The sequence below is a fragment of the Zootoca vivipara genome, chromosome 6 (assembly GCF_965207765.1).
Source record: "Zootoca vivipara chromosome 6, rZooViv2.hap1.1, whole genome shotgun sequence".
NCBI classification, from domain to species: Eukaryota; Metazoa; Chordata; class Lepidosauria; order Squamata; family Lacertidae; genus Zootoca; species Zootoca vivipara.
This window is the reverse complement of record NC_142589.1, coordinates 46,997,666-47,021,003: the sequence shown is the minus strand read 5'-3', so window position 1 is coordinate 47,021,003 and position 23,338 is coordinate 46,997,666. Positions and strand designations below refer to the sequence as shown.

The following is a 23,338-nucleotide window of genomic DNA, read 5'->3' as shown; positions in this document are numbered from 1 at the left end:
CGTGTGGGTGCAATATACATACAGGTACGTATTGCAAGGCCACCAGTATTGCTGGTGCAAGAGCCGCAGTGGTTGTACCAGCACCAATAGGATGTGACCTTCAAATGACTGTGCAACTCCTGTTGTCCTAGCATAACCCACTTATGCTGCTGATCTGAAGGGTTGATACCTGTACAAAAAACTTTATCTGCCTTTCTCTTATCCCAGCCTGCCAGGTCCCAGGTCCTTTCTGGATGTTTTCTAGTCAGTTATGGTATCTTCAAGAGGAGATGAAGGTATCACAATATGCTTTTCTATAATTACCAGTACTTATACGCCTGAGCTTATCTTGAGCATTTGTTAATGGATAATTCCTTTGATTTATGGAAAATAGATTGCTAGCAGGGTAGGAGTTTGGGGCATCTAACCTGGACATATTTATTCCAGTACTGTACCTGCAATTGGGCCAATATAATGAATCTTCCTTTCTTTTCTCTTGGAAACTATCTGGATATTATTAAGATAGGTGACAAAAGGCAGGAGTCTTATGGCTCAAGAACCTCCTGCCCCTTCTGCACAGGCTGCCTTTTACAAATTGCAATTCCCTTTCTGAATTAAGTACAGAGAAAGGTTGGTGTGGTTATTTAGACAACCTTTTAATTTGAATAAATTCAGTAAACATATGAATTAGAGACCAAAATTTATCCCATACACCAGGATCCTGAAAGGCTAGTTTGATGCTGCCTCTGATCACAATTAGACAGTTTCCTAAATCAATGGAAGCTTTTACGGTGGCTTGAATTCCTGCTTGTAGTTCAAAATTTGTTTTCGTTATTGTGCTGGGTTTCTTTACTGGCCAGTTATGAATGACCACCTGTGGAACATCTGGGGACCACTTTCTATAATAATTCTTGGACTTCAGGCTTGCTTCCTTATTCATTACCTTTCCAAGTATGACCTATCTCTTGGGTCACTTCCAACTCTACAATTCTATTATTCGATCCCTGCCCCTGAAGCAGCACCATGCAGGATTGATAGCTAGTTGATTAGGGCTATTTTTTATTTTTTTAAAAAGCACCGAGACTTATTGAACATTGAGTCACACAATGTTTTAATACAGTGTTTTCCAATTTTGCACAGCAGAGTGAAGCAAAGGACATTCCCACTGCAGACTGATCACTATGGTGTTTTTCATTTTTACGACAGCAACACAATGTAGGGGAAAATGCACAACCTGGTGGTTAGTCTGATGCATTCAGATAATGCACAGTAACAGATATTTTTTAACATGAACATTTATTTATTTTACCACCCTATACCCATAGGTATAGGTATTCATTTCAGAAAGAAATTTAAAAATATACATACGCAAGCACACAGTTTGCAGCCAATGCCTCTGAACAGAAAGACATATTGGTGCCTTATGAAAACCATTGTGAAGCTCAGCACAAAGTATACATGTTTCTAATGACATTTTCTTAACATACATGATGCATTGCCTTTGCCTCTGCCCTTCTCCTATTTTCTGATTATTCTTGTTGCCTCTCCCCCTCTGTTGTCTCTCCCATGCCCCACTCCAGGGTTAGCCGGATCTGGTGTGCACCTGCACCTGCCAATTTTATCATGTTTACTATAGTCTCTAAGCTGTGTACAAGCTGGTTAGCTCAGTTGGTTAGAGCATGGTGCTGATAACAACAAGGTGGCGGGTTTGATCCCTGTATGGATGCATATTCCTGCATTGCACGGGGTTGGACTAGATGATCCATGGGGTCCCTTCAAATTCTATCTATCCTTTCAAGTAAACCAACACAATAATGACAAAAATCAATTAAGAATGTAAAATCATAATTCCTGCTGAACTAAAAATAAGTCTTCAGTAGGTGCCGGAGGTTCAGCAGGCCTGCTTGACCTCAACTGAAAGGAAGTTCCATGAAACTGGGCCTACAATATTGAATGCATGGCTCCTCGTGACTACAAGCCATGCAACTGAACCATGGGAGTACCACTAGCAGTGATTTGGCAAATCTCCCAAAGACCTCAGTGATTGGGCAGGAATATTACGCACAGTATGGTTACTTTTTGGAAGAAGAGAAAAGAAGAGTTTGGATTTGATATCCCACTTTATCACTACCCGAAGGAGACTCAAAGCGGCTAACATTCTCCTTTCCCTTCCTCCCCCACAATAAACACTCTGTGAGGTGAGTGAGGCTGAGAGACTTCAAAGAAGTGTGACTAGCCCAAGGTCACCCAGCAGCTGCATGTGGAGGAGTGGGGACGCGAACCCGGTTCAACAGATTACAAGTCTACCACTCTTAACCACTACACCACACTGGCTTTCTAGTGGCGACAGAGCTATGTGGACACAGGTCTTCATGGCAAGGTGGAATCAGATCAAACTCTTTCTGATTGTAGAGATTGATCTATTTAATGTTTACCCTCCAGGGGGCTCTGAACATAGTCCTTGGATTTCAGCAACACCATCACAAAAGCAGAGGTTTGTGATAGACTTGTTCATCTTGTCAGAACTGTGCAGGGAACTGGTGTCACATCAACACTTTTCACAAATGAAGCTGTGCACATTGTGTTTCAAATGATAAATGTGCCACTTGGATATATGAATTGGGCCATCTGGGCTATGCCTGGGCAACCTTTTCTGCAGGATACGGAGTAAGCAGAGAGGATGGCATTGGAAGCAAAATGTATTAGAAGCAGATTTCTGCTTCCTGCAAATCAAAGTGTTTGTTTGTTTGTTTAATTGGAGATGGAGAAACAAGTTTCTAGTCCTTATGGCTATGAAGATATACTTAACAGTATTCAGGCAGGGCATGCTGAAACATCAGAACCCAGAAAAGTAGCTGAAATAATTTTCAGCAGTTGAGAGGGAGGCATCAGTGTCCTAGCTAGCTCCTTCCTGTTACTACCCAAACTAGAATAAAGAATAAGTTTTTTAAATAAATTATGCAAAAAAGAGTGACTATGCCAATGTACATTCTGTATCGAAAGGGCAGAATCCAGACTTATTTTGGGCCAAAATTTCAAAATGTCTTGGTATGTGCAATGCAACATCAAGGAAGCCTTTCACAAATGAGGTGGTAGAAACAAAAGTGAGCTTTAGCACTATGGATCCATAGCAGCAATTGCTTTCCAATGTGTCTCCCCTCAACATCCTCTTACCTTTATTATCTGTCACTGCTAAATACACTTACTTCACACATGGGCATATCTTTCCATAAGAAACTACTGTACTACACTTCATGCATAGTGAAAGCAGATAGGTGTCCTGCTCCACAAAGGACAGCCCCCACTTTGAAGGGTTTTGCGGTCCAAGTCCAGTTTAAAAATAAAGAACCGTAAGAAGGGTATAGACTGACTGGGAGGGTTTGAAGTTACCTGTCAACAGTGAGCCTCTGGACTGAGCAGGCCCACCAGTCACTTGGGCAGTGTCTTCCCCATATTGTACTTCGGTTGAATTAAAAAAGGTAAAGGGACCCCTGACCATTAGGTCCAGTCGCGGACGACTCTGGGGTTGCGGCGCTCATCTCGCTTTACTGGCTGAGGGAGCCGGCGTACAGCTTCCCAGTCATCTGGCCAGTATGACTAAGCCGCTTCTGGTGAACCAGAGAGCGCATGGAAACGCCGTTTACCTTCCCGCTTGGAGCAGTACCTATTTATCTACTTGCACTTTGAGGTGCTTTCGAACTGCTAGGTTGGCAGGAGCTGGGACTGAGCAACGGGAGCTCACCCCATCACAGGGATTTGAACCACCGACCTTCTGATCGGCAAGCCCTAGGCTCAGTGGTTTAACCCACAGTGCCACCCGTGTCCCTATCACCTATTTACAGCGTCCCTATTTACAGTGATTCTAAATTTGTTCCTATACATATGCACGTCAGCATCCTGTACATACCGGTATGCATGTCAGAAGGCTGTCGCTCTGAAGCCACAATTATGAGCAATGGTCTAAACAGTGGCGATGAGGAATGGACAGCTCCTGTGAGTACCATTAATGTCACAGAGGGAACACCCAGAATGGGTCTGTTTCCCCCTCCCCCTCCCCCACCCCCTTTTCCCCCTGTTGAGATGTATCTGCGTCTGTGCAAGGAATTTCTGGACACTACTGTGTTCTCTTCTGTTTCTTCCTTTGCTGATAGCTCTTCCTCCCCGCCCCATGTCACACGTTGGTTGTTGAGTGAGAAGTGGAGAAGTTCTCCATGCGGATCCTCACCATCTTCTCTGCAGGAGGCGGCTGAAGGAGGCCCTTGCATGTGAAGACTTGCCGGCAGGCTGTGCGGAAATTCTCCGACAGGAAAGCGTAGATGATGGGGTTGATGCAAGAGTTCCCATAGGCTAAGCAGTGTGCGATGATGCGAAAGGTGAAGGAGATATCGTTCAGGGGGAACTTGCCAAACTCAGCCCACATAGTGATGACGTGGTGCGGGAGCCAGGAGATTAGAAAGACAGCAACCACCAGCAGCACTGTTTGAGCTGTCTAGAAGACAAAAGCAAACAAAGGTTTTAAAATTTTAATAGTGTGTTTTGATAGTTGTATAGCCTGCCCTGGGGCCTTAGAGTGAAGGGTGTGTAAATATAATAACAACAACAACATCAACAACACAGAATGTGGTCTGACTATTATAATGTATTGCTACCATCTAAAACAGATTTGGCTGACTTTGGGGGATGCAAATCAGCCTTCCCCAGGCTAGTGCCCTCCAGATGTTTTTGGCTGCAACTACGGTCAGCCTCAGCCAGCATGGCCAGTGGTCGAGGACGGTAGGAGTTGTAGTCCAAAACATCTGGAAGGAATTGAGATGGGGAAGGCAGGTGCAAAATGTTAATGTTGCTTCCACACATGTTTAATTTGTGTGCAGTTGCACAGCAGCATAGGTTGGATAGTCTTTTACACTTTTATCATATTTTTTTATTTCTAGAGCCTGCCTCCCAAAATTCTGTTCCACTCTCCCCATCCTACTTATAGCACAGAGAGACAATAACAGAAATAGCACACAGTAAATTTGCAAGAGGCCTTTAACAAACCATATGTACAAAACAAAGACAACCTCCACTTATAACCAATTACAAAAGAAAATGTTATAAAGAGGCGGTACTGAGAAATGGTCAGAAGATACTAGAATAATCATGAATCTGGATAGCCTTATCACCATCTGCAACATGTTAAATGGAAAATAGCTGCAATTAACTGCTGAACTTGGTCAATGGGGGGCTAATCCTCTTAGCTGTTTTGAACAGTCTAACAACCCATTAATTAGCTGCTTTTCCAGTCAGGCTTTATCTGCACGTGCCCAAAAGAAAGAAGTGTCTTTGTTTTCCCTTTGGATTCAGTGTGGGGTAGAGGGAAATAGTGTTTGCTAATAGCCAGATGTCTAAGAACACAGCACTGCAGGCACAGAGCTGTGACACCATCACAGGCAAGTCCTTCCCTTTGTACATATACCTGCAGGGGCTCGTGCATGGGCAGAAGATAAACATCCAGGACTTGGCTCTAAAACTTTATTTCCCATTAGCAAAACATAGCTGTAAATGTGATTGAATTAAGCTGGCGGGAGATGACTGCCAAGAAGTTTCTGGCTGGCAAGGGGTGCTGGAATGCTGCTGCTTTGGGATTCATACAGCCCGCCTGCTTGCTTTTCAACCTGTTTATCTATAAACCTAAGAAAGCACCAGATGTCTCCAGTTGCAATCCCGTCCTGCCTGCGTGTGGAATGCTGAACTAGATGGGCCTTTGGTCTGATTTTGCAGGGCTGTTTTTATTTTATAACGCAGGATAAAGGCTACCAGCGGCTACTAGCCACTGTCAGAGGCAATAGGCAGTATGCCTCTGAATGCCTGTTACTGGGACTCACACATGGGGAAAGGGCTGTTGTGCACAGGTCCTTCTTAAGAGCTCCCTGGCTGGTCACTGCGAGAACAGGATGCTGGGTTGGAAACACAGGAAGTTGCCATATATATACCAACACAGACCGACTGATCCATCTGGCTCAGTACTGCCTGCACTGACTGGAAGCAACTCTCCTGGATTTCAGATGGGGGTCTCCAAGCCCTGCCCGGAGAAGCCAGGGGGAAAAGATGCCTGGTGCACTTACGTTCTTAGCCAATGCAGTCATAAATAAAGCCCCACTGAGTTCAGTGAAGCTCATTTGCAGGTAATCAGGCAAAGAATTGCAGTTACTCTGATCCTAACATTGGCTATTATGTCATGCTTCCTATAGGGGTTTGTGGCCATGGGTGTGTATGTGCTTTTGTGTGATGATGATGATGGCCTGCACTTTCCACTCCACCATTAGCAGGCCCTGATTTGGATTTTACAGGATGTGTAAATTACAGAGGATTGAGGTATAGTCCCTGGAAGGGATGATAGTAGTAAATCACGGTGGGATTGACTTTGTGGTTCAAAACAAAAAACCTTAGGCATGTTCCTATGGACATTAGCTGGGTGTGAAGTTTCGTCCCCTGACCCCTCTGGAGTTTTGACAGCCCTGCTCAACATCCTGGTATAGTCTGCATTGCCCTTTTAACACTGGCTTCTGTCGGGTGCCTGAGCGTAATCTCAATCTGAGTCATCATTCAAACATCACTGCAAAAGTGCAAACCTCACATGGGCTAAAGTGCTGTTGGAAATGCGTCCTAATCACGTTGCTTTGGTTACCTGTGTTTGGCTCAGAGAACAAAGCCATTTGGAGCTGCGTAGATGTTCTACAGCACATTTTTGGTAATTCTGGAAAATAATTACAAAGCAGCTTATGGAGTGGAGGCAGAAAAGGTGAAGCACACATGAAGAAAGGGCATTGTCTGTTAGAGAACCTGCAGCTGCTCATAAGAGCTCAGGAAGAGCCCTGCTGGATTTGGCAAAGAGACCCACTGAGCCCAACATCTGCTCTCACAGTAAGAGGCAACCAGTTGCCTATGGGAAACCTGCTAGCAAGACCTGAATAAAGCAATGATCTCTCCCATGTGGAAATGTGAAGAACTGAAGATTGGAAAAAGGAGAAACCGATAAAGATGAATTGCAAAAAAAGAGGAGAAACCGAGAGACACTGAAATTGACTGATTCACCCATCCCTGTCCACACATGCAGAGAGAGAGAGAGAGAGAGAGAATAGGAGAAGGCACCCTTTGCTTTTGGGCAGGGTTGGCAATGGAAGAGGTAGTGCTCATTCTCTACAAAGAGGAGTGTAAACATACTCACAAAATGTTATGGAGCAATCTGCCACAGAACTGAGAACAAAACTCAAATGTCTCTGCTGAATGTTCTCTTTCTCTCTCTCTCTCCTTCCCCCTTCTCCACCTCATCTATACCAGGATAATAGGTGGCAAAGTCTGTAATCGTATTATGGGATGTAATATCACAGGAACAGAAGCTAGAGAGCTAATGGACAGAGGAAGGTAGAGCAAGAAAGAATATCTCAGCAGTAGACGCTCCAAATGGGGAAATGATTTTTAGATTCAATCCAAACCAATTAATTCAACTTCTGCCAGTCTTGTAGTAGCCCAAAAATGTAAGAGCTGCAGAGGAAGAACTGCACTGCAAGGACTCTTGTTTAAAAGTGCCATCAGCCAGTCCAAAGTATAAGAATCATATGCTGTTCATGGGAATGGGATCACAGTTCACATTCATCATTTTGAGTCACCCCTCTTAGAGCATTGCAAGAAAGTTTGTTGTTCCCACTTGCTGCAGATGGGAAGCAGATGCTAAATAGCTGCCCTCTGGCAAAAGCTACCATCCAACCTCCCATCAACATTTTGCAGATGGCAATGGGGATACTCTGGGAGGACTTGTGACTTATAAGGATGGATGAATCTGCCAGTTTCCATTTATCCAAGTTTCTCATTTTCCCCAGGTTCATTTCAGCATAGTTTGCAATTTTTTTAAGTACCCCACAAAAATTCACCAGCATTTTAGTGTGCATTTCTCATAAAACACATTTTTGAAAGCAATTTCCCCTAATATAATGCCTTTGTGTCTGTTATTGTCAGCAATATACAGCCATACCTTGGGTTGTGAACGCTGTGGGTTATGCGTTTTCGGGGTGTGGCCCGCACTGAAACCGGAAGTCCCGGAACGGGTTACATCCAGGTTTCAGTGCTCACGCATGCACAGGAACACAAAATGACGTCATGCGCAGAAGCGCCGAAATGCATCACACGCATGCACAAACACGGCGCTGCGGGTTGTGAACATGCCTCCTGCACGGATCACGTTCACAACCCGAGGTTCCACTGTATGCATTATGTACATGTGCACATTGTAATCCATGTGTTGGTAACTTCAAGGCTGGATTACTGTAATACGCTGTATGTGGGGCTGCCCTAGGGCCTGATTCAGAAGCTCCAGCAGGAGCAGAATGCAGTGGCCTGACTACTGATGGGAGCACAACATGGCTAACAACATGTGACATCATTGTTAAAGCATCTGCATTGGCTGCCCATTTGCTACCAAGCCAGGTTCAAGGTCCTTGTATTAATTTGACCCCTAAGGCACCAAGAGCATTTCTCCAGGAGCATTTTGGGAAATTTAAAATGGGGAACTATACTGTAGCTATCTATTGTTGCCCCAAGACCACAGCACCAATGTCAGTGCCCACCATTAGCTGCTACCCACCACAATGGCTATGTTATGTTCTCCCTCTACTGTTATGTTCTCCCTCTACTGTTATGTTCAGGGGCAGTATGCCTCTGAACAGCAGTTGCTGGGAACTGCAATTGTGCTTGTGTTCTGTTTGTTGGCTTCCCATAAGCAAAGGGTTTTGTGAGAACATGATGCTGACCTAAATGGGCCTTTGGCCTGATCCAGTAGGTTATTCTTGTGATCTAATGCAGGGTTTCCCAAACTCGAGTCACCAGCTGTTTTTGGACAGGTCATCATCCCTGACCACTGGTCCTGATAGCTAGGGATGATGGGTGTTGTAGTTCAAAACCAGTGGGAGACCCTATTTTCGGAAACCCTGTTCTAATGTCTGTAGGCAGCCCTGCACAGTTCCTTTGCCAAAGGAAAGAAGAACCACTGGCTATTCTGGCTTGAAAGAGGACACTATATGGGACCCTTCCCCTCTGCAGGGAGGTAGGACCAATTCGGATGATCCGCCCCCGCCACCTTCCCAGACCCGCTGAAAGAGGCGGTCATTAAACTGCTTCTTAAAAAAACAGCTTTAGACCCGGCCAATATGGCCAACATCGCCCAGTCTCAAACCTACCATTCCTGGGCAAGGTGATTGAGCGGGTGGTTGCTGAACAACTCCAGGCACGCCTGGAAAAAGCGGACCATTTGGATCCCTTCCAGTCAGGATTCTAGCCTCACCATGGGACTGAAACTGCCTTGGTTGCGATGATCTCTGGCAGGCTAGGGACAAAGGTAAGAGTTTTTCCTAGTTGTGCTGGGTTTCTCAGTGGCTTTTGACACCATCGACCATAACATCCTTCTGGACCGTCTAGAGGGCTTGGGAGCCGGGGGCACTATCCGCTCCTTCCTCCTGGGCCGTGTTCAGAAAGTGGTGGGGGGGTGAGTGTTCAGACCCCTGGGCTCTCACTTGTGGGGTGCCTCAGGGTTCTGTCCTCTCCCCCATGCTTTTTAACATCTACATGCAGCCGCTGGGAGAGATCATCAGGGGGTTTGGGCTGGGTGTTCATTAGTATGTGGATGATACACAGCTCTACCTCTTTTAAATCAGAACCAGTGAAGGCGGTGAAGGTCCTGTGTGAGTGCCTGGAGGCGGTTGGAGTATGGATGGCGGTTAGCGGATTGAGGTTGAATCAGACAGAAGTGCCTGGAGGCGGTTGGAGGATGGATGGTGGTTAGTGGATTGAGGTTGAAACAGACAGAAGTACTGTTTGTGGGGGACAGGAGGCGGGCAGGTGTGGAGGACTCCCTGGTCCTGAATGGGGTAACTATGCCCCTGAAGGACCAGGTGCGCAGCCTGGGAGTCATTTTGGACTCACAGCTGTCCATGGAGGCACAGGTTAATTCTGTGTCCAGGGCAGCTGTCTATCAGCTCCATCTGGTATGCAGGCTGAGACCCTACCTGCTCACGGACTGTCTCGCCAGAGTGGTGCATGCTCTGGTTATCTCCCGCTTGGATTACTGCAGTGCGCTCTACGTGGGGCTACCTTTGAAGGTGACCCGGAAACTGCAACTAATCCAGAATGCGGCAGCTAGACTGGTGACTGGGAGCGGCCGCTGGGACCACATAACACCGGTCCTGAGAGATCTACACTGGCTCCCAGTACGTTTCCGAGCACAATTCAAAGTGTTGGTGTTGACCTTTAAACCCCTAAATGGCATCAGTCCTGTATACCTGAAGGAGCGTCTCCACCCCCATCATTCAGCCCGCACACTGAGATCCACCGCCGAGGGCCTTCTGGCGGTTCTCTCATTGCGAGAAGTGAGGTTACAGGGAACCAGACAGAGGGCCTTTTCGGTAGCAGCACCCACCCTGTGAAACGCCCTTCCACCAGATGTCAAGGAAATAAGAAGCTATCTTAACTTTAAAAGACATCTGAAGGCAGCCCTGTTTAGGGAAGCTTTTAATATTTAATGCTGTATTGTTTTAATATTTGATTGGGAGCCGCCCAGGGTGGCTGGGGAGACTCACCCAGATGGGCGGGGTATAAATAATAAATATGTTGTTGTTATGAAAATAATAATAATTTATTATTTATACAGCGCCCATCTGGCTGGGTTTCCCTAGCCACTCTGGGCGGCTTCCAACAGAAAAATAAAACACAATAATCTATTAAACATTAAACGCCTCCCTGAACAGGGCTGCCTTCAGATGTCTCCTAAAAGTCTGGTAGTTGTTTTCCTTTTTGACATCTGTTGGGAGGGCGTTCCACAGGGTAGGCGCCACCACCGAGAAGGCCCTCTGCCTAGTTCCCTGCAACTTGGCTTCTTGCAACGAGGGAACCACCAGAAGGCCCTCGGTGCTGGACCTCAGTGTCCGGGCAGAATGATGGAGGTGGAGACGCTCCTTCAGGTATACTGGACCGAGGCTATTTAGGGCTTTAAAGGTAAGCACCAACACTTTGAATTGTGCTCGGAAACATACTGGGAGCCAATGTAGATCTTTCAAGACCGGTGTTGTTGTTGTTGTTGTTGTTGTTGTTGTTGTTGTTGTTGTTACTATACGGTCTGAGTTATGATCCTGAAAACAGAAGAGCAGCACAGGCAATATGGCTCACATCCAGGATTTATTCTCTCCTCCTTGATACTTAATCCCCTCATTTTTCCTCCTTGAAAGCTGTTTGAATTTTTAAAGCCAGGCATTGAAAGAACACAGCATCTGCGGTGAATGGAGAATGATATGTAAGTTCTATGTATGTGTACAAGATGGCTCCATCCTTCTGTTGTATTCAGTGCAGGCCAGCCTACAGGGGTGAATGGGGCACTGCCCTGCCATGCTGTCTGCCCCATGGGTGTAGTCAGGGGGCAGGGGGCAGCCCCAGTCAAGTAAAACAATGGAAATATTTAACGAATTGACCAATCACATCAGTTCTGCCCCCCTAACAAAAGTCCTGCCCCCAACAAAAATCCAGAAGAATTCAACCTGAAGAATTCAACAATTTTTTAAAAAAATATGTAAGTTTCCTTCCCTGCTAGAAGAGAAGTGTGCAGAGGCATGTTTATGGTGGGGCGTTCTATTTGCCATCCTTTAGACCCCCTAAGAAACTCCAATCAAAGCAAATCTGCTGTAGCCTAGAACTAGGTATGTGGGACACAGCTGGAAGCAGCCTGAGCAAGCTCTGTCAACCTTGACGCCTGCCCATAAAAGTAACGCTAGATATAGGTCATGCCAGCATTTTGCAGGAACTCTTCTTATTATGAGTTTTTGGCATTGATCTGTGAATTTGTTTGAGTGAGAGCCAGGGTGGATGGGTGGCGTCCTGGGTGAGAGCCAGGAGGCTGAGAGGTGTTGCATGGGAAATGGTGTTAGAAAGGCAAGGAATTGATATCAGTATCTATACTGTAGTACAGATATGGTCTAGAGAAATAGAAAAGATAATCAAGCTTTAAAGATAACTCATCACCAAACCACAAGGATATATTTTGCCCATAATTTGGCATGTTTTTATCTACTCTGGAGAACAGATACTACCGGTACTATTCCTGCAAATGACAAGACAATAGCCATTTTTTAATTCCCCATCATACTGAATGAAGCTTCATTTTGTCCAAAGTGGTTTCTGCTGGGTAGCTCAGTTGGTAGAGTATGGGACTCTTAATCTCAGGGTTGTGGGTTCAAGTCCGTTGTTGGGCAAAATATTCCTGCATTGCAGCAGGTTGAACTAGATGACTCTTGTGGTCCCTTCTAGCTGTACAATTCTAAGATTTGGACCCCAAGCCAAATTAGGCAGTCTCCAAAATACTTCAGATCAAAGTAATGTGGTTTCCGACATGCTGAATTAGGATCCAAACCAAATCTTGTGGCAGGTGCCCGCCCCTGCTCTGCACCTTTTCCTGCCTTTAGGCCACTCATTTGAGGTGGGTGGGAGGTCTGCTCCCCCGCTTGGGAACTTAAATACTGGTATATTCCAACTTCAGATATCATTTCAACAGAGCAAGATAAATGTCTCTGGAGTTTTACATTTGTACAGCTTCCAAAGGTCACCTGGATGAAGAGGCAAGCGTCTGCTACAATTCATTAATCGCATCAGAATCAGAATTAATCACATACATAATTGGGAAGGAAACAGACCAAAACCACAAGCCATAGTCAGGCATCTAAATAGTGATCTGGCTGACAGCACTGAAAAGTATATGCTTCTGATGGAGCCTGATAGAATGATTTTACAGGACTCTGTGATCAGTTATACTTTAGCTCTGGGGCAGGCAATATTTTGCTTGCTAATGTTCCCTGGTAATTGGATGCTGTTTTCTTTTAATTTACCTTTCTTTTGGATCTCTCTGACTTCTTGGAAATATTCTTCACCTTCTTTTGAAGATGGCGTATAACCTAAGGAAAGAAAGAAAGAAAAACTTGCTTTATTGCACAATAGATCCTCCTTATTCTGCTGCATCAGGGGTGTGGGGTACCTTAGGTCAGGGTGGGGGGCAAGTACAGCCCTCTGGCTATTTCTTGCCAGCTCCTGGGACTCTTACCAGGTCACCTCACACCAACCCTGTGCTCTCCTCAAGTGACTTTGCCTGGCCAGAATGTGTTGATATTAATTTACTTATACCACGAAACAGCTAAAAAATAGTTTTGAAAACAGTACCCCAAAACCATGGGTTACTGTTTTCAAAACTTTTTTTTAAGCTGTTTTGTGGTATAAGTAAATAGTTTTGAAAACAGTACCCCAAAACCTGCATTCTGAAGGAAATCAGCCCTGAGTGATCACTGGAAGGACAGTTCGTGAAGCTGAGGCTCCAATACTTTGGCCACCTCATGAGAAGAGAAGACTCCCTGGAAAAGACCCTGATGTTGGGAAAGATGGAGGGCATAAGGAGAAGGGGACGACAGAGGACGAGAGGGTTGGACAGTGTTCTCGAAGCTACGAACATGAGTTTGACCAAACTGCAGGAGGCAGTGGAAGACAGGAGTGCCTGGCGTGCTAAGGTCCATGGGGTCAGAAAGAGTCGGACACGACTAAACGACTAAACAACAACACCCCAAAACCAGCTAAAGATAGGTTGAAAACAAGGCAAAATGAACACATAAGGCAGAGCCTTTTTCACCTAGCTGGAAAAGTTTGGTGAAACAAAAATGTTTTCAATTGTTTCCATAAGGACAAAAAAAGAGAGTGCCTGTCATATCTCCACAGGGATGTTGTTCCACGAAACAGGGGTAGCCACACTGAAAGCCAGTCCAGAACCAAACTGGTGGCACTGCGGAAGGGCCAGACTGTGGAGTGTGCAGGAAGCACAAGGCTCAACCCTTTGCTCCCAGCCATGGCCCCTGCCAGAATCAGATCTGTCCCTCTCCCACATTGATTCGTTTATCTAAGCTTATATGCAATTTGTACATAATCAATTTAGTTTGTTTTTAAACGTTGAGTAGAAATGATTCACATGATGTATTGCCTCTGTTGTTATAGCCCCTGAAGACAGCTTTTAAACACTAATTGGCTGAAATACGTTGGGCTGCTTGGAAAACAAAACCCATATATTTAGCATCTTAAGACACATTGTTTTCTGCTTTGGGGTTCATTTTGGAAGCTCTCTGCTATTTGCGTTTCTCACGACATTGATGCAATCCCAGGGGTGCGTAATTGGATCTGGTTGGTGGGTCAGATTATAACATCCCCCAGCACCCCCCACCCCATGAGCCAAATTTAACAGGTGGCCATGGTAGCAGTCCAGTCTGGGAATGACAAGTGAGATCTGACCTTGTTATTAGCAATGGGGGAAAGTGGTCTTTTGAGTTGAGTTTACTAAGGGAGTGTGATGGACTAAAATTGTGACTGACATATTTCGGTGGCAACCATTCAACTCAACAATTGAACTCAGCCATTCGACTCCATTCGAGGGTGGCTGTGTTTTGTTTCCTATATTGTGTCAGTGTTTATTCAATAGGGATGGCTATATGCTACCTTCAGGTTTGGAAGCAATATTCCTTTGTGGATGAGACTATTAGGCATAATGCTCATTGTGTGAATGCAAATAACATGCATTTTTATTGTTATGAAAACAGCAACCTTTCTGAAGCTGCTCTCTGGATTTCAGTTGAATCTTCCACTGACGCTAATGTGGAATGCACAGAGATGCTTTGGAAAGGTCATTGTCAACCCGTAGCAAGGAGAGAAAGTATTCAACTTCACATTGCCTTCCCAGTGGTGCTGAGCTTGTTCAGGCTCCCCCGGAGCAGCTGTTTACATAACAAAATCCACACGACTCAATTGTATTCATGTAATTAACATAAGATTCCAGTCTGGCCCTGAATTGCCAGTTGCCAGGGAACAACGAGAGGATAAGCCCATTGCACCGATGTTCTCCTTGCAGGCTTTGCCCAGGTATCAGGCAAGGCCCCTGTGGGGAAGAGGATGCTGGACCAGTTAGGTCTCTCGTCTGATCGAGCTTCTTGGGTTCTTACCTGTCAGGTGCAGGTATATAAATAGAACAAAGTGGAAATGCATATGGGTAAAGCATGTCTTGTAAAAACAGGAATGCTTCTGTCTCCTTGGATATTCAAATAATGTTGTGTACTGGCTTCTATTTATATCTTTATATTAGAGAGCTCTTGCTTTTCATCTATAATCTCTAAATAAGAGGCACAGCCAATCTCAGCAGGTGTGTGTTGCTAAGTACAGTGGTGGGCAGGCACCTGGCTTGTGCTGTCTACTTAGGGGATCTCTGACAGCCACCAACTGGAACCAAGTGCAGAGATAACCAATATGGTGCCCTCCAGATGTTGTTGGACTCTGCCTTCTATCACTCCCAGCCAGCAGGACCATTGGTCAGGGATGATGAGAGCTGGAATCGAAGTCCAGCAACATGCATCTAGAGGGCACCACATGGACTTCCCCTCCACACTGGCTCAGTGCAGCAGATGTATACTCACAACTGAAGAAGGACAATGATACTTCTGAGCATTATGCTCAGCCCAAGGATTCATTCTCATTACCAGAACTGAGTTTTCATTCTCCCTCCCTCCCATTCTCTCTCTCTCTCTCTCTCTCTCTCTCTCTCTCTCTCTCTCTCTCTCTCTCTCTCTCTCACACACACACACACACACACACACGCACACACACACACACACACACACCTTCCTTCCTGCCACTCACCCAAAGCCTTCTTCATTTTGACAGCCAGGAAGGCAGACTTCCAATTGTTGCTGCTGCTAGTTAGTTGGAGGTCGGAAATTCTTGTGATCTAGCAAAAAGATCTAGCAGTAGATCCCAGCCTGCTTTTTGCCTACCCGAGGCTTAGTAGATCCATTACACAGGAAGGTGCCTGTCAGTGAGTCACACCACTGGTCCATCTAGCTCAGTATTGTCTATACCAGGGATGGGGAACCTCATTCCCAAGGGCCAAGTGTGGCCTAACAAGCCTCTCTATCTGGTCCTCCAAACCCTCCCGAGGATTCCCCCTACCCCTACCCCTCACCTTCCCAGGCTGCCCCCTTCTCTGACTGACTCTGCTTTGCACCTTGGGGATTCTTGCCTGCCTGGAATGTGTCCTTGAACTCTGATGAGACCTTTTGCTTCCCTGGATAGAGAATGATATATTTTTGTGATATAGTGGTATATAAATGTTTCTGTAACTAATAAATAGATAAAGAGGGGCACATGCAAAAACTAAGCTACTGGGCAAAGGTGGCATTTGCATTCATTGCTCTGCCCACTTTTGTTTCTGGCCCTGCCCACCATTGGCATGTGGCCCTCGGAAGGTTGCCCAGAAGGAAATGTGCCCTTGGGCTGAAAAGGTTCCCTCACCTTTGTCTGCATGGACTGGCAGCAGCTCTCTGGGGTTTCAGGCAGAGGACATTCCCAGCCTTACCTGGAAATATCAGGGATTGAACCTGAGACCTTCTTCAATCTTCATGCAAACCAAGCAGATGCTCTCCCCTGAGCTATGGCCCTTCCCCTCGACAGAGTCTTTTTCTTTTTAAAGAGCTGCTTGTAAACAACTGTCTATTATTTACTTTCAGGTAAATAATCTCTGCATAAAGGTTTCGCTTTTATTTAACTCCATTCCAGGATCAAGATAAGGTACGTTAGACTCACTGGAGATTTTATTTTAATTCTTTTAAAGAATGGCATTAAGAGGGGGAATTCGTGCAGTGCACCAACAAAATTTAGATTAACCTTTTGAAAACGCAGTTACAGCAAGCACTGTAACCAAGCAATGAATGGGCTTAACCATTAATGCTAGGAGACTTTACGTACTTAAGCCAATTAATTAAAAGAAAATCTATCATGCATACCTCTTGCTGGCATACTTACACAAAGCAATGAGGCAGAAGGCAAACTACTCCCAAGCAGCCACACTACAGAATGTTTTGGTTGGAAGGAAACATACATTCATTCACTCACTCCAGCCACCTGCCTGTCCCAAAGCAAGACTGATCACATTTCCTTCGATTGATCCACATCTTCCCTGCAGTGTTGGCACCTGAGGTGGGTTCACAGTGGAACAAGGTGCTCCTGCACATTAGTTTGCTGTATTACCCTCATTAACAACCTGGGAGGTAGCTTAGGCCACTCCCAGTGACTTGTCCAAGACTTCCTAACTGAATGGGGATTTGAACATGGGTCTCCGAAGTCCTGATCAAACAACTACACCAGCTTAACTCTCTGGGACGGTTTTTCCGCTCCTGCTCTTTGCTTTGCTGAACGTTGCTGCTTATCATTTTGCTCATCTTTGCATCTGGCCCAGCACCAAGAGTCAGCATAACTGGGTATCTGCGGAGAGCCCACACAGTGACAAGTCGCCCTCCCCTTGGACCCGTTGCAGTGAGGAGGTGGAGCCTCTCAGGAAAGTGGAAGGGGGAGCATAGCTGCTGAGCCAGCTTGCCAGCAGACAGGTCACTGCTACTTACTGAAAGGAAGGCACTACTGAGCAAGGTGAACCAATGGTCTGACTCACTGTAAGGCAGCTTCCTATGTTTCTATGGGTTGCGTTCAATGAACAGGCTTCCTACCCTTGAAATACAGGATGCCTTCAAACAGAGGACTGTCTTCTGTAAAGCAGGGCACACGACCACCCGAGAAAAGGTGGGCAGGTGTTGAACTAGTCTCATGACTGAGCAAGTATGTAGAATAGGACCTGCCATGGTTCAGGAATGGGGAGGATTCATAAAGCCAAGTAGGCATGTGGGTACATTCTGGATTTGACTCAAGCCTAATGCTTCACAAGCTCTGCACAGGTGTGCATTAAAGGGGAAAGAAAGCCAACTCTTATTGTCGTTGGTTCAATTAGTTTGCTGTGAGCATCACCCGGCTGGGAACATGGATAATTTGAGGTAGTCCCAGCTTCCGTGGGAGACAAATCTGACTCAATACCTGTCATGAAAAGGACATTTTATTGGGGATCAAGTCCATTAGACCCGACCTTCTGTATTTTGTGATAGTGGCACTCCCTGAGTCCCTAGTGCCCCACAGGAAGGGAAAGGAGGAAGTTCCCAAGATCTTAGCTGGAGGGGAAGAAAAGAAAGGAGGAAAGGAGGCAAGATAAGTTTAGGGCTGTACTCTTGTAGGAAGGAAGCTATTCTCACTCCATTCCTGTCTCTCTCACCCAGAAGGCTTCCTCCTTCCTCTGCTCTTAATATACTGTCCACACCTGTCCACACTTGTCCACTCCGGCCACACCTGTCTCAGAGACAAGCTAGAGCATAGTGGCCCAGAAGTGAATGCAAGGAGTCCTTTCCCTTCTGGGCATTGTCAGAGAGGGACAGGGCCAGAGACAAAAGTGGGCAGATCAATAAATATATTTTACCTTCGTAGATATTATATTCCCTGTGGTCTTTCCAAAATCTATTTATACACTATGTAGCGATTTGTGTAACCAGGTCTTGTCCCCCAAAAAATTACACAAGGATGATCATACCTATTCCTCTCTTTGAAAAGGCTTTCTTTACCCAGACACACTATGTGCTAATGTAATCCACTTGCTTGATAGAATTTGATGCGAGCAATTTCGCTGTTCCAGCTATTACCTGCAGAAGAAAATGATATTCTGCAAAAGATCTCTGTCTGAATTTTGCTTAGGAAGAAAACACATTAAAAAGTAGGACTGCAAAGTTTAATCAAATCAGAAACTTTGAATCAACTGAAATGGTGTCCCTAAATTATCATGCAAGATGGTAGGCACGCACGCACACACACTTTGTACAAGGTAAGATGCAGTCTTCTGATGACACACTTGTACATCACCTAAAAATAAAGGGAGGACGCTTCTTGCTTCAGAACTACTATCTTACTCATATGCAAATGGAATGAAAACTCATATGATGACTCAATTAAAATGTTTGTAACTGGTTCACGAGGACTTAAAAAAAACAAAAAAAACACCCACACCACCACAAACTGATGTGGTAATTTGAAGAACTGTACTTAAGTTGGGGGGGGGGAGAGAAATTGAAAGTAATTGAAATATTCACACATCCTAACTGGGACAAATGGTCTAAGAGTGGAGAGAATACGTTATGGGGTTATGGGGAGAGACAAATACACTTTGAGTGTCTCTCACGCTCTCCCTCTTAAAAATGCTTTAAATACACAGACCTTCCCTTACAGTCACAAACAACATTTATCTCATCATAAAACAACACAGGCTTTCCTGCAATCATTGTTAAAGGTGGCTCCCAGACATTGGAACTCCCTGCCCCTTGAGGTATACCTGGCCCCAGCTATTTCATAAAAAAGGAAAAGGTGCATATTCTTTTGCCAAGGTTTTGGGGAGGTGAAATGATGGTTTATTTTCTGCGTATGATTATATTGGTGGGTAGTTGTTTTAATGGTTTAAGGACTTCCTTATGAGTAGACTTGGAGTGGTATTCAGTCTTGTTCTACTGAAAGTAGTAGGTCATTCAAGTTAATAGGCACACTAACTTACAGTAGGTTCAGTCATTTCATTCAGTCTGCGCTGAGTAGGAGTTATTTGATTAGGATTTGCTACATTGCAGGCATGTTGTGCTGTCCAAAGCATCCTGAGATTGGGACTTAAACATTTGAGCAAGCAAACTGGACTAAGGCTGCTGTCCTAAAATGACTTACCTAGGAGTAACTCCCTTTAAATTCAAGGGCACTTCCTTCTGTAGGATCCTGTCCTACTAAGATTCCCTTTCTGCACTTCACCCCCAGTGTCTCAAGGCTCTCTTTAGCCCCTCAAAGCAATGAGGCAGGTCCGTTTGTTCTCTTGTGCGTAGGTTTTCAGGGATGTTGTGTTGTCCAAATCACATCCAAGGTCGGGAGTTACTTTTGAGTAAACATACAACAACAACAACGACTGCAATTCCAAATCAGGGAGTAAGCACACATAACAAGCCACAATCCAGACCTGTTTTTTGCTTTGTTTTTTTCCCCCAATGGCAGGTCTTTATGTAGATAATGCTAATAATACTGCCCTGTTTCCTTTTCAAATTTGCTGTACAGGCAAACATGCATCATGAGACAATTGTCTAGCATGCAATTAATAATCGTGGAAGAATAGGAATATGAGTAAGAAAAATAAGAATATGAGGGAAATAAATCCCCTCTGGAGAGCTACAGGGTGGGGCAAACTATTTACCTGAATCCTAACTATGTCTACTTAAAAGCAAGTCCCTTGGATATCAGTGGGGTTTACTCTCAGGTAAGCCTTTGGACATTTAGTCCTCCCGACTTAGGGAATAACCTATGTCTACGTAATGCACACGGCACATGCAGCCTTACAGCACCAATCTTCGAAACGTCCACTCAGAAATCCCACTGAATGAATGGGGAAATGAGAGAGCATGTAAAGGGAGAAAGGCGGCCTTCTTTTGATAGATACACATCAGGAGGAAATGGACAACAATTCACACCCCTAACTGCAGTTCTGTTCCCCCACTCCCAGCAATCCAGGGCTTCATCAGCCATAGAGGTCCACTATAATAGAGGTCCACTAGCACCAGTAGCCCAGGAGTAGCACCAGTTAAGGGTTACCTACTAATATTAGATTTAAGGTGTAGGTCCCGGCTCCTCAGCATGGCCAAATCTCTATGGGGAGGGCTGAACATGGGGAGAATGAACACAGAGAGGCAGCAAAAAATTGGGGGAGGGATTTGGTGGCAAGAGGTCACCTTTGGGGGCCACACTGAAGGCATCTGAGGCTAAGGATTGGCCCTCAGGCCATGGGAGGTCCACATGTGCAGTAAGAACCACCTTGCTCCTTAGACCACCGCCCGTAACTTAGCATTTGCTGCAAGAGCCCCAGAAAGTGTCCACCCGTGGGCACAATCCATTTGATGCTCATCACTGTCCTAGGGGACTTGGGAAGGGAGAAGAAAAAGGGAAATCTTAGTGCTTGTACTTGGCTGAATAAAAAATGAATGTAGAAAATAACGGGAGCCAATGCAGCCTACAAGAGAGAACAAAGCAGAATAAGAGTAAGAGCAGGAAGAAGAGCATTTCTGGAAAGAAAGCAGTGAGGTGTCCTGCCAGATATCCAAGGGAGGAGAGACCTGCACATAGTTGACGGAGAGAAAGTGGCAAGATGACCATGAGAAAAAGTACAAGAATGGAGAAAATGCCCCCACTTACACTTCTTAATCTCAGATTTTCAAGAGGTCTAGCAACATAGCTAACTTCAAACATGCTGGGATTGCCGGTGGCACAGTTTACGTGGTCTTAGACCTAATGATCTTACGCAGGCTGTCAAAAGAAGTTCTGGGATCAAGTAGTCGTGGTTTAAACTAAGCCACTAAGCCACAGAGAAGAAGTCTGTGGCACCATTCTGAAACCCTGTTGCCAACCACCCATCTCCATCCCCTCTTGCCCCGGCACCCACCTTGGCATAGCAGCAGGTGATGAGCACCAGAGGTAGCAGGTAACCCACCACCAGAATGGTAACCTTGTAGACCTGCTTGGCCGCAGGGTTGTCTGCCCAATGCTCCCAGCAGAAGGAGCTGTTGGGTGCCTGCCGGTGGCCTCTCATGAGGGCCTGGTGCTGAGCCACCGGGATGGCGATGAGCAGAGACAGGAGCCAGATGACCCCCACGCCCAGGGTGGCGTTGCGTTTGCTACGGATGCAGAGCGAGCGCTTGGCATGCACCACGGCGATGTACCTGTCCACCGACATGGCCACCAAGGTGAAGATGCTGACCAGCATGGTGGTCATGACCAGGTAGTGGACCCACTTGCAGAAGAAGGCACCGAAGACCCATTCGGGCAGGGAGTAGATGGTGGCCTGGAAGGGGACGCAGAAGACGAGGAAAGAGCAGTCTGCAATGCTCAGGTTGAGGATGAAGATGTTGGTGGCACTGCGTGATGGGCGCCCACCTGGCCGGAGGTGGCCAAGCACCACCAGGACCAGCATATTCCCCACCATGCCCAGGAGGAAGATCACCCCAAACAACACAGGCACAATCACCGTCTCTGGGCCACTTCCAGATATGCTTGGCCAGGAAAGGGAGGCGTTGGCCTGTTCGAACCCAAAGTCATGGCTGCAAACGGTGGCATTGCTCACAGCTTCTTCCATGGAGCCAGGTCACTTGATGGGATGCCCCCCACACCCTTTGAAAGGGATAGAACTACCTTTCCTTGGACCCTCCAGTAAAAAGAGGGTGTCTGTGTGTTTTGTCTGGAGGTTTGGGAGTTCTTGGACCCTGGGGCAAAGGCTTCTCCTCCAGGATGGAGACCTGTTGGATCCCGAATGCTCTCTCTTCAGATACCTTCTCCAGTGTGGTGGTGGTCAACGTCAGTGATGCCCCACGAAAGGGTGTGTGGCTAGACAGGCAGCTGGACGAGAATCTTCTGGGTTTGGTCACTGGAAGCCAAAGGTCAGCAGCAGGAGGAGACAGCGTGCGAGAGAGAAAGAGCTAAAGAGACCTCTGCGCTTGAGAGGCTGTTGCCTTAAGCCTCTTCCAAAGATCTGCGGCTGAAGTGTTGTGAGCCTAGGCTGAGAGTGGCAGACCGAGTCCTTTCCAGCTCCTCCTCCCTTTGCTTTGTAGTCAGAGGGAGGGGAGAGGGCTGACAGCTAAGCAGAGAAAGTGCTGGTATAGTGGGTGTTTCGAGAAGGGTAATCAAGAGTATTGCTCCCCCCCCCCCCAATTTCCCAAAATCTACAGTGCAAATTAAAAACATGTTCTAGGGGTGGGGCAGAAATTCAATTTAAAGGTGAAGCTTTTTGCATTTTCCAGAGCAATACACAAACCGAAACACAGCTGTTCTTTGAAATTTGCATTTCTCTGAACATTGCAATGCAGTTCTCTAGCCATGTGTATAAAAATGCATATACTAGGGCTAAGTGTGCATAAAAATGCATATATCAGCATGCAAATGTGAATTATCTTAGGGAAATTGCTTTGCAAATGTGTGCATATGTGGCAAATTTGCATTGAATAATGTGTATATTGGGAGAAAATTGCACTAAAATGCTGGTGAATTTTCATGAGGACTGTTAAAATTATTTCATGCAAACTGATGTGGAATGGTGGAGAACTAAACTTATTCTTAGAAAAGTGAGAAACTGAGAGGAATCAGAATTGATAGATATTTCAATCCCTTTGCTGGCTCACTAGGCGTTCAACTTTCTGAGCAGTGTTAAAGAACATGTACACAAAGGTGTCTGTCTTTGTGTGTGTCAATATTCTGTACAAGAAGTGCAGGCTGCCCAGGGACCTGAAGAAAGCCAGAGCAGGGACTCTTTTGAAATCTGAGGGCCACCTTCTCCAATAGACAACCTTCTGGTATCCTACGTGCCTGGCCCGTCAGGTCTAAACCACGCCTT

At 45.8% G+C, this 23,338-nt stretch overlaps 1 protein-coding gene across 2 annotated transcripts; it reads right to left on the bottom strand.

Moving 5' to 3' along the window:
- Positions 1–20: 20 nt before the first annotated feature.
- LOC118086775 (galanin receptor type 1-like) lies at positions 21–22,099 on the bottom strand. Of its 2 annotated transcripts, XM_035118767.3 has the most exons (3): positions 21,398–22,099; positions 12,879–12,944; positions 21–4,468 (listed from the first exon to the last, which is right to left on the bottom strand). In XM_035118767.3, exons 1-3 carry the CDS (start codon positions 22,085–22,087, stop codon positions 4,151–4,153), a joined length of 1,074 nt encoding a protein of 357 aa, XP_034974658.2. In that variant the 5' UTR covers positions 22,088–22,099; the 3' UTR covers positions 21–4,150. The 2 variants fall into 2 exon arrangements, 1 of the variants encoding a protein (XP_034974658.2); XR_015950547.1 differs by lacking the exons at positions 12,879–12,944; positions 21,398–22,099 and adding an exon at positions 7,187–7,276 and having other exon boundaries at positions 4,334–4,468.
- Between the last annotated feature and the right edge of the window lie 1,239 nt (positions 22,100–23,338).